Genomic DNA, 11356 nt, shown 5'->3' with positions numbered 1-11356 from the left:
CCAAACCTGACTTTGTTACACAGATCTCATTCTGACCAAAATTTGGAGAAAAATAGTCTTAATCATTTCACTCTTGACAAGCTAAAAGTAATYTTTTTTATTTTGAAGAATGTACTCCTGGGGTTGTGAAAATACACCGACTGTGAAACTGTTGTGATAAACTGTTTATTTAGGTTATTGCTTGCATCACATACTCTGCTCATTTAAAACCAGCGCTCAGTCATGATCAGCTAACTTCATGTTAAACCTCTTTCAAGAGAACATGGCCGTCTGGCGTTATTGTCAGTCGACTTAGAGAACCAGGTTTCTGTGAAGCAGCTCAATACAGTTCTGAGTCTGTCTGTTTAAGGATCCAAGCATGAAATTATTAGACTTTACTTTCATTGACTGAAAGTTTGCAAACAGTATAACCAGTACAACAATCACTGTACTGATTCATCCTATAACCCTAACTCTAACCCTAGAGTTGGGGACATAGGATGAAAACCAGAAGGATCACTTGCTCATTCACTTGGTACAATTGACTTTTGTATGTGAGAGTCGTAGTATTTTGTTTGCTTTGGCGAGTGGGACTAGTTTGCMGCATGGCCATGCCTCCTAAACACGCTCAAAAACTCAAGGTTTTGATAACTTTTAATCCCCCATTCATTGACTGCGTTCTTAAGGAAGATGAAGCCGATAGCTCAAAATCCAAAGGAGGAGTTTGTTCAAGTTTCAGGTGTGTACATRTGAAAAATGGGCCACAATTGACCTTTGACCCAAAATGGCTAGCTCAATGTATATGTTACAATATACCTCCAAGAAACTTTTTATTTTKCTGTACATGGCCACGCCCACTTTTGATTCCATAAAATTATTTTCACATTGGGGACATTTTTGTGSAAAGTTTGTTGAGTTTTTGAACATGTTTAGGCCAGAAAAGAATAATTAATCCTAATATTACAATAGTGGATTTGTATGGACACATGAAATTAAATGTATTGAACCATTTTTGAGTATTGACAAACGGTTACCTTCTTAAATCTRAGTGGCTGAAACATTACTGGAAAGAAACAACARGGACAAAGTTTCTCATACATTTTTYATAAGTTCCAGGTTGATGCATTTCATGTTGTCCAACTAAACTGAAAGTTTATTCTTATCTACCTTWAGGTGTACAGGATGAAATATGTGAWTTGAGGTGACTACTAGGATTCCATTTTATCTGTTATTTTTTGTAACCAATACATTTTGCATCGTTTTATATTTTGAGAGATGCACATCAATGTACAGTACACTTATGGCCACAATTATTTATATTTTTAGCACTATTTATAAAGTACAATATTGATTTTATTATAATTGTGAAATACTGTGGTTAATTTATGTACATTGAAAGTTTACAATTTAGTCACTGCCACTGCTTTATAACACAGAGTTTGTCTTTGTATGAAATGCAGTCTTTACTGTAACACTGCATTAGTTTGTGTAATGCTACGGGTCTTCAGAGGTTAAACCCTCTGAAGGGGAGAGAGAGGATCTCATAAAAGAAGYGGTGAACAGACTCAGAYCTMTGCTGGTCATAATACACCAAGTTTGATAGCAGGTAATGACGTGTGTCATGTTTGAACTGAATTTCTCTGTCTGAAGAATTTTAGTCGGCTGTAAAAATATATGCATGTATATATTTGTCTATATTATGGATGACAAGATCAACATTACCTACATAACTCTGTCTGGGTATGTAGATCTGAACAGATACAGATACTTTTACTTTTTCATTGTACTCACTGTGTACATCTTAACAGTCTGCAGCAATGCTACTATTCTGTACCTCATCTGGATTCACAAAAACCTCCATGAGCCGATGTACATCTTCATCGCAGCTTTGCTGTTTAACGGTCTTCTTTACAGCACCAACATTTACCCAAAGCTTTTGATCGACTTCTTATCTGAAAAACCAATCATATCGTATCCGGCTTGTCTTTTTCAATTCTTCATGTTTTACTCTTTCGGCGGCTCAGAGTTCCTCCTGCTAGCAGCCATGGCCTTTGACAGATATGTGGCCATATGTAAACCTCTCAGATATAGAAATATAATGAAAAAAAGTACTGTCAGTGCTTTCCTGATCATAGCTTGGTTTGTGGCTGTTTTTTTTCCTGTAGTGCTAGCAATGCTGAGCTATCAAGCTAAATTATGTACATTTAACTTGGAAGGAATATTTTGCAACAACACTATTTATGCCCTTCAGTGTGTGAGATCAACAGCACTGACTGTGTTTGGGATTGTTGCTTTTTCAAACGTTGTAGTTCTTCCTATGCTCTTTACTACCTTCACGTACGCAAACATATTTAGAATATCTTACCGCAGCTCTAAGCAGTCCAGGAAAACGACAGTAGAGACCTGCGTGCCTCACCTGCTGGTTCTGACCAGCTACTTCTGTTTGATGACGTACGATGTAGTAATAGCCCGAGTTCAGTCCGATTTCCCCAGAATTGCACGATTCATAATGACGATGCAGATATCTCTGTATCACCCTTTGTTTAACCCGTTCATTTATGGTTTTAAAATGAAGGAAATTAATAAACATTTAAAGAAGCTCTTCTTCAGCGCCACCAAAAAAACAAGTCAGCAGTAATTTAGCAACATGTTTGCCCTCTAATCATTTTACTGTATCTCAGTTTGGTGTTGAAAATGTAATTATCATAATTTGGATGTTCGTAGATTCATTTGAGCTGTGTTTACTGTCTCAGTGACTAAATCATCAAAAGTTTTGTTGAGTYGTCTAATTGTTTCTGTGATTAAAATAGTTTTCAATACAGCAGCTAACAGAGYAAATGTTTGGGTTTCCGTCAGACTGTCAGTTGTGCAAACAGCATCTAAAATGCTACATGTCAGATCAGTTAATGTTCTGAAAATATTCACATTCTGAACATTATAAAAAAATCTAAATAGGCAGAGGAAAAGACTTGTTAGGTAAACTATGTTCATATTTCATAATTATTGGGTTTTTCCAAAAAGGGTTTTTATTTCTGTAGCTGAATTCACTAATCAAACACATAGATTAATTACACACAAAAAAATATCAAAAGTGTTTATAACCAGCTTAAAAGTTGCTGGGGTTTTTTGTGTTTGTTTTCAAAAAGTACTTTTAATCTGACAAATGAATCTCATTGGGACATATATTGTAATTTTGACATATATTGTAATTTTGACTACATAACACAGTATGCTACATAACAAACCATGAAAAGTTAGAAAAATAAATATTAGAGGGAAGCAAAACTTTTGTTCAATATGTTTAAAGACTTCTTTCACCAGAGTGTAAGATAAACACTTTACTTGTATAATGTTGACTGATGTTTTATTTTGTGTAGTTAGATGGTATTTATGGTTACATTTGTTATTTGTAATACTGGGCCTTCCGGGCCAAAGCTCTTTGAAAAAGAACGGACTTTCTTGTTAAATAAACCTTGAATCAATGGAAAAAATAATACGTTTCTTGTTGTGATGCGTTAAAGCTGGTGTATTTGAATAGGATTTCCACTCAGTCTCGTTCTCACCYACGACTAAAACCAACATGTTTCTGATGAAGACACACCAGTGCTGAGCCAGGCCTAATCAAATCTGATTTGTGGGACACAATGTGTTTGGTATTTGTTTGTTTGTTTGTTTTTTCTGTATACTGTTTCATCTGCACAGCTTCAATGTAGTATTACTAAAGTAAAAGTTGAAAGTAGCCAAAGACCAATTTACATGGCTGACATTTTTCCAAATTAGTTTCTTTAAATATGAAACTAATGAAACTTTAACCAGAACTTCACCAGTTTGTCTGGTGAAATTGGTTAAAACAAGTTTGTTCTTCATTTAGTGAAGTTACACACAGTGGGTAGAAATCTTACTGAAGTAAGAGTASCGATACGTCGTAATAAAATTACTCAGCCATCAGAATCGGCCTGTACTGTCGTCGTACAGAAGYGCAACAAAAAGAAAGACAAAGAAAAGACAAGCATAACACCTGATGGGTACCTGAGGCGCTGCCAGTTCATTAGATGAGAACAGACAACATCAGGGTGGATTGAGGATGTAAATGTAAAAAGGACCGTAAAAGACTAAAAACACTCCTCAAAGTACATTTTTTCCAAAAAGTTACTCAGTTACTTAGTGTAGCTCATTTCTAGCCTGGAAAACACATAATACTTCCCCTTTATGGTGCTCTGATGTGTCCTCATTTAGAAACTAAGCTAAATAAAACCCAACAAATTATGAGAATTATTTTGAAAACGATAGGTTAAAGCAGAACTCTGAAGCCACCGGCTGTCAGGCCTCCAGGCCCCAACCTGTTGTCATGTGATCTGTAAACACTTTAATGAGATCCACAGAGGGGGACAAAGTCGGATAAAAACATCTTCACTCGCTACGACTCGTTCCTTCAGGTGAGCCCACTCAAGTTTACGTCCGTATCCATGTCAGCTGTTTTGACAAATTGCTATTTTTTTACTTTCAAATTAATTTGTTATGGACGCGGTGGCTGGTGAGCTAAACTCTACGTACATAACCTTCGGCGGGCATGTAGAGCTGCACAGGTACAGATTTCTGTACTTCGCCGTCATGCTCGTCGTGTWCGTCCTGATAATCTGCAGCAACTCCACCATCTTGAGCCTCATCTGGGTCCAGAAGAGCCTCCACGAGCCCATGTACGTCTTCATCGCTGCCTTGCTCTTCAACTCGCTCCTCTTCAGCGCCACCATCTACCCGAAACTCCTGGTGGACTTTCTGTCCGACGAGCAGACCACGTCTCTGTCCCTGTGCAACCTGCAGAGCTTCACCTACTACTCYCTGTGCGGCGCCGAGTTCCTGCTGCTGTCGGCCATGGCATACGACAGGTACGTGTCCATATGCAGGCCCCTGCAGTACCAGGCCACCATGAGGAAGCCCACCGTGGTCGCCCTGCTGGCTCTGGCGTGGCTTCTGCCCGCCTGTCAGCTGGTGCCGTCGCTCTTCATCAGCAGGAGCTACAAGCTGTGCCACTTGACTCTGAACGGGATTTTCTGCAACAACKCCATCTCCCAGCTTTTCTGCATGGACTCCAGAGCGCCGTACATCACGTACGGCTCGTTCATCGCGCTGAACACGATAATACTGCCCATGCTTTTCATCCTGTTCACTTACACGAAAATACTGTTCATTTCCTTAAGAGGCTCTGGAAGTATGAGGAGGAAGGCGGCGAAGACATGTTCCCCTCACCTGCTGGTGCTGATCAGCTTCTCCTGCCTGTGTTCGTACGACATCATCGTGGCCCGGCTGCAGGTCGACCTGGACAGGACGGCGCGGTTCATCATGACTTTACAGGTGGTGCTGTATCATCCGCTCTTCAACCCCATCATCTACGGCTTGAAGATGGAAAAAATCCACAGACACCTCAGAATGGTTTTCTTTCACGACAAACGCAAAGTGAACGTGTGAGGAAACGTTTTCCTCTGTATGTGAAAGGCAACATGTTGGACTTTAACAATGCATTACAGTTCTGATGTTTAAAATTTAATGCTTTTTCTTTAAGTTTACCTTTAGTGTAATTACTACCTTGATTGTTGGAGAATACAGTAGAAAAATATAAAATTAAACTAAGTCCCCATCAGCTATTGTAATCAGTACAAACATTATGTACCTGTATAATAATGTTTGTACCTGTACTGATTACAATAGCTGCCAAATATGGGGACTTATGTTTATTTTATTTTCATTTATTTATCTTCAGTTTCAGTAGTTTCTGACTTGTGATTTGGTGAAGAAAATATATCTAAATTCATTTCTGCTTTACTAAAAAGAAAAGTGTATATTTCAAATCCACTTGTGTATTTTGAATTCATGTTCAATGTTTTCAATAAAGTCGGTCGGTGATGAAGAGGTGTCATCATTTCAGCTGAAGCGTACAGAACATGCAGATCAAGTCACAAATACATAAGAATAATAATCAGATAATATTAATAATCAAGACTGTCCAAAACTGTTATCTCCCATGAAATCACAGTATTTGCTAAGTAGATTAGAATGTGAGGATTATTTGTCTGATTAAAACAGGTATAAAATATAATTTTCCTTAAAGCCCACGTCTGTATTAAAATTGTCTTCTTTTTTTTCCCATTGGTCTGATGTTAAGTTTAAATGTCATGTTTTCATGAAAGTTGCACTAAGCAACTTAAATTTATTTTTACATATTTGTTGACACTATGAGAAATATTATCTGTGACAGAAATCGAGCTCCTCTGCCTTCCCCCAGTGCTAAACAACCAATCACTTATTTTAACATTACATTTTTACTGTGTGAAAATGTAATGTTAAAAATGTTAGTTCAGTTATGTAAAAAGAAAAAAATCTCATAGGAGGTGAACTGTGTACATTTCTTCATCTGAACACAGTTCTTCCTTTGGGCATGTGCTTCTTTCTAAGGGTCATGACACGACACTCGGGGACTAAAATAATCAAARTACATTCTCACTAACTAAGGACGAATCTCCATGGCAACCATTCAGAAAAGGCCTGGGGGTGCTGAAGGTGCGTCTCCTTGTCTTTTCTAGTTGCAGTTTGCAAGCCACTGAGCTTCCGGCKCACAGAGCAGCCCTCCCCCACTCAGCTCCTTCAGACTAGCCAGCAACAATTAGCAAACATCTGGTGTAACTGAGCATCTGCTGAGCTCGTTATAGGAGCTACTTCTCAGAGCAATGCTGGTAAAAACGTTGAAGGGTTAACAGAGGAGCCATGTTGGGATGACTTCCTGTAGAGGAGTTTCTGAAAGAGCAGGAGCTTTTTAAAGAGACAGAGGTCCAATTTTAAGGCATTAAATTACGAAGTAAGTTTTATTTTAAGTCACATTTGATATGTAGAGCATTTTTATAACACCAGAAGTCAACATAGTTTCTATAAAATGACTTTATATGGCTGGAAAACACTTTTAATTCAGTTTCTGACATACAAGAAGCAAATASTGATGAAATTTTCACACCCAATTTCTTAGGCCTTAATGAACCCGAGTTCCTGTCAGATGTAAACACGTTAATGAGATCCCTGGAGAGAGAAGCAGCTGGATAAAAACTTTGACTGGACCCGGACGGCTCACTGTGAGGGGAGCACACCCGAACCGGCGCGTCATAATATCCATTAACTTGAACTGCATTTCTGTGAGACAACACCTTTTGGATTCCTGTTGTTGCCTTGTTGAACTTTTATAATGGATCAAATGAACGACAAACCAAACATAACATATATAACTTTTGGCGGCCATGTTGAATTGCAGAAATACCGCTTCCTGTACTTTGCGATGACGTTCAGCGTCTACGTCCTCATACTCTGCAGCAACTCAACCATCCTGTGTCTCATCTGGGTCCGACGGAGCCTCCACCAGCCCATGTACGTCTTCATCGCCGCTCTGCTCTGCAACTCGCTCCTTCTCAGCACCAACGTCTACCCGAAGCTTCTCATCGACCTCTTATCCGACGTGCAGATTACRTCTCATTTGGCGTGCAGGATTCAGGCTTTGATCTATTACTCTCTGTGCGGTTCTGAGTTCCTCCTCTTGGCAGCCATGGCTTACGACCGCTACGTCTCCATCTGTAAACCGCTGCAGTATCAAGCCGTCATGAGGAAAAGGACGGTGACTGCTCTGCTGGTTCTAGCGTGGCTCCTGCCATCCTGTCAGCTCGTGCCGTCACTTATTCTAGGCGATGGTTTCAAACTCTGTAAGTTCACGCTGAATGGGATTTTTTGCAACAACGCCGTCACCAAGCTTTCCTGCATGACCTCAGCAGGGCCCTATGTTATATATGGCGTGTTCATTTTAGTTAGTACTATATTCGTCCCCTTGGCGTTCATCCTTTTCACCTACTGTAAAATACTCGTCATATCCTGCAGAAGGGGCTCGGACGTCAGGAAAAGAGCCATGCAGACCTGCGCGCCGCACCTGCTGGTTCTCGTCAGTTTCTCGTGTTTGTGTTCGTATGACGTCATCATAGCCCGACTGGATGTCGATTTGCCCAAAGCGGCGCGATCGATCATGACTCTGCAGGTGGTTCTGTATCAGCCTCTGTTTAACCCAATAATCTACGGGCTGAAGATGAAGGAAATCCACAAACACCTCAAGAGGCTTTTCAGCCGAAGCAGAATCTGCGTTTGTGTTGCACTGATCAATAACTGATAGTTCAGTTCAGGTAATGGTGTGAGTAAATATCATAGATGTCTTAAAGTAGATGACAGACCTGGATCCAGTCTCACTGTGTTATGACAAAGTTATTGTTAAACTGATTCTTATATTTTGTCAGTGTAATAAGGTTTGTAAGAGTCGAAATTAAACTAGGTCTTGTAATATTCTTTTATTGTAAATCATTAATATCATTATCTTTTATTGTATTATAGTAAGAATTAATTCTATTAGACTGGGTCATAATATTAATTTAAATTCCTATTGTTTTTGTTCCACAGTGTACTATGCTACATAGTTAAGACAATGTGACATTTCATAGCTTCATGTTTCTTTCTGACGTGAAAACATTTGGTGACGTTTATCGTTTGTCCATGTTTTGTAAAGTTTCCTCTTTTTTTAAAGATTTCATGAAAAAAGATCTCTGCKGGTCTTTGTTCATTCATGAAAACCAAGTAACCTGTTTAAAGTTGCTTCTGAGCCACAATAAATGGGACATTGACCAACATATTTGATGCGTGTTGATGATTTTTGAAGACGGCTCTCGTCAAAATGTAACACATGTTCCTGGTTTCTCAATTAGTGACTCTATGKTGTTTATTTTTTGTGTTTTTATCAATCAATCAATCAATCAAATTTTATTTGTATAGCACATTTCAGCAGCAAGGCATTTCAAAGTGCTTTACATAATTAAAATAATAACAGCATGTGACAKTAAATAAACAGTTAGAAAGAGAAAGAAATTTTAAAAAAAGATAAAAACATTAAAACCCACACCCCTTTTAGGACTTCAGTTAAACGTCGTTTATTTGGGATTTTAACCTGGGATTCTTATGATGCCTTGCTGCTGAAACGTGCTATAGAAATAAACCTGATTGATGTTTGGGTTGATTGATTAACTTGCATGTACTGTAAAGTAGTGTACTTCTTGTTGGCAGATGTTATTAACTGGAATCAAACACATTTATTCATAGTAGGTTATTGGTAAGTTAAAGGAATTTTAGTAAAATGGACAAATCTTAAATTATATTCAATMCACCACAAGGTGCAATGATGTGGCAAAATCAATGTTACTAACATCGCCGCTCAGTGGTCATAATGTTATGCCTGAACATTCCAATTACAACAGTTAATGTACTGCTACGTATAATGTACTTTTTTCCTGAACACGTAGATCTTCCCAATTAATCAATAAAATCATGTTACTTGCGATGATATTTGTACGTTTTCACTTGAAGGATTCATGACTTCATCAACATTTCAAAGCTGTTTGTGATGAAGTCATCATTTTGATTTATAAACAGAAGTAAACGAAGGTGATACAGAACGTTATTTAATTTATCTTGTCCCATTTCAAGGAAATTGATAGTWAAAAAAATCACWAAAATTTTWTAATAAGCTGATCATTTACAATACATTAATTTCAATGCAGACATAAATATTAAAAAGTGGATTCCATGTGAAAAGGAAAAAGTGGAAATTATTGCAATTCTCTAGAGACTTGAATAACCAATTACTTTGGATATTGTTGGGCATTAAAGGGGCAGTGTTATGTAAAAACGACTTTTTTGAGCTTTTCACTATATTATAATGTTATTACCTCATCGAAAACATACCTAGACTGTTGCCTTGATTCTTTCAGGCATGTTTTAGAAATTCTTTAATCTCCATGGCAACCGTTTAACTGTGCAAAACGTCTGGGTGGACCTAGCCCCGCCTCTGAGGACCAAGCTCCTCCTCTGAGCTGCAGTTTCCAAGCTTCTGCCTCGCAAAGCAGCCCTTCCCTGACACTCCTCCACTCAGCTCCTTCAGACTAGCCAGCAGAAACACCTGCCAGAACTGTGCAGCTGCTAAGCTACTTCTGAGCTACGTAGGTAAGGATTAACAGAGGAGCCATGTTTCACTCTGTAGAGCTATTTAATTTGGACATCCCGCTTTGTATGAGTTCTGTTGATGCTATTCCATGAAAACAGCAAACTTCTGTCTAATACTGTAACACAAGCATTATCAAATAAATGCAAGTTTGTACCATAAAAGATGAGTATGCACTTAATCAATGCTTTGAAACATTTTTATTTCCTCACTGGGTTTTTTTGTTTGTTTTGTTTTTTGATAATTGTAGTCGGGTTCTTATAAATCATTTCTGCGTTGAGTGAATAATGGCCAGGATGAGTTTAAAGGAGTCTACATGTACAGAACAGAATATGTACTGGTCAGGACTCAGGTTCGTCACCTGAGTCAAGAGGGGACAGCACCTTACGAGCAATAACATTTTATGAACATCAAACTGGCAGAACCAGAATGTTAAATTCGGGGAACCCACCTCGCGCATGACTCTTATGAACTGGGAAGGAGATGCCTGTGTTCACTATAGTTATCACGGCCAACCACCAGGAGGGGGTGCTGTTTCACCCATTACTCATGAACCCAAATTAGAAGTAATGACAAGTGGAATTCTATACAATATTAACTCTGATACACAAGCAAAGGAGAGACATTAGACCTATTTTCTTTCATAAAAATCAATAAAATAATAATAAAATCAAGAAAATTATGGACAATCCTGACTATGAGAAAAGTGTGCATTCAATTGGAGGCGTCTCCAAATTTGCTGGAAAGATGTTAAAGGACATCTTTCCTGCTAACAGTCATTGATTCCCATCTGCAGTAACCATTTCATAAAAAGAGGTACGACAACAGTTAATTACTCCTTTTCATCAGTAAATTATCTTTGAATAGAATAAATACTTCAAGCCTGCAGGCCTTCACAATAAAATACTGCTCACACAACGATACCCAGGAAATAATTCCAGTAATGCACAATATAATGTCTGTCTCCACTGCCATAAAAAACTATTTACACCAATCAGGCATAAAAAAATGACCAATAAGACACAATTCTTTCCTAAAGGTAAGCTAAATATCCAGACATAACTATTGTTATCAATACATTTTTACCACAGGCTAAATGTGTCTTGGCCATTTTAATTCTTGATATTTTTTGTTCAATGGCTCTCTTCTTTTTTTATGGTGTAAATAAACACCAAGATTTTTTTTTGTTCTTTTGTAAATATGTTTTAGTCTTTTATTTCTGGCCAGTGTTCACTCATCTGTTTGTCCACTATTCTCTTCACACCCAGATTTCCCATGTGCTTTGTTTGTCCTGTATCTTTTTTCATTCAG

General features: G+C 38.2%; 3 protein-coding genes across 3 annotated transcripts; all 3 read left to right on the top strand.

Annotated features, from left to right (window-relative positions):
* The first annotated feature begins 1652 nt into the window (after positions 1-1652).
* On the top strand, positions 1653-3421 carry LOC103477793 (olfactory receptor 6N2-like). Its single transcript, XM_008431096.2, has one exon. The coding sequence runs from the start codon at positions 1658-1660 to the stop codon at positions 2615-2617; it is 960 nt and encodes a 319-aa protein (XP_008429318.1). The 5' UTR covers positions 1653-1657; the 3' UTR covers positions 2618-3421.
* A 1076-nt stretch (positions 3422-4497) lies between these two features.
* On the top strand, positions 4498-5445 carry LOC103480322 (olfactory receptor 6N2-like). The gene has a single exon (XM_008435215.1). It carries the CDS (start codon positions 4498-4500, stop codon positions 5443-5445), a length of 948 nt encoding a protein of 315 aa, XP_008433437.1.
* Positions 5446-7207: 1762 nt separating this feature from the next.
* Positions 7208-8170, top strand: LOC103480311 (olfactory receptor 2T2-like). The gene has a single exon (XM_008435203.2). The coding sequence runs from the start codon at positions 7208-7210 to the stop codon at positions 8168-8170; it is 963 nt and encodes a 320-aa protein (XP_008433425.2).
* The last annotated feature ends 3186 nt before the right edge of the window (positions 8171-11356 follow it).

This window comes from Poecilia reticulata, linkage group LG2 (genome assembly GCF_000633615.1).
Source record: "Poecilia reticulata strain Guanapo linkage group LG2, Guppy_female_1.0+MT, whole genome shotgun sequence".
Classification (NCBI taxonomy): Eukaryota; Metazoa; Chordata; class Actinopteri; order Cyprinodontiformes; family Poeciliidae; genus Poecilia; species Poecilia reticulata.
The sequence above is the reverse complement of the archived record's forward strand: the minus strand, read 5'-3'. Positions and strand labels throughout refer to the sequence as shown.

Excerpts from the sequence above, each read along its gene's own strand:
- LOC103477793 (XM_008431096.2), top strand. The coding sequence starts at position 1,658 with ATGTATATATTTGTCTATATTATGGATGACAAGATCAACATTACCTAC.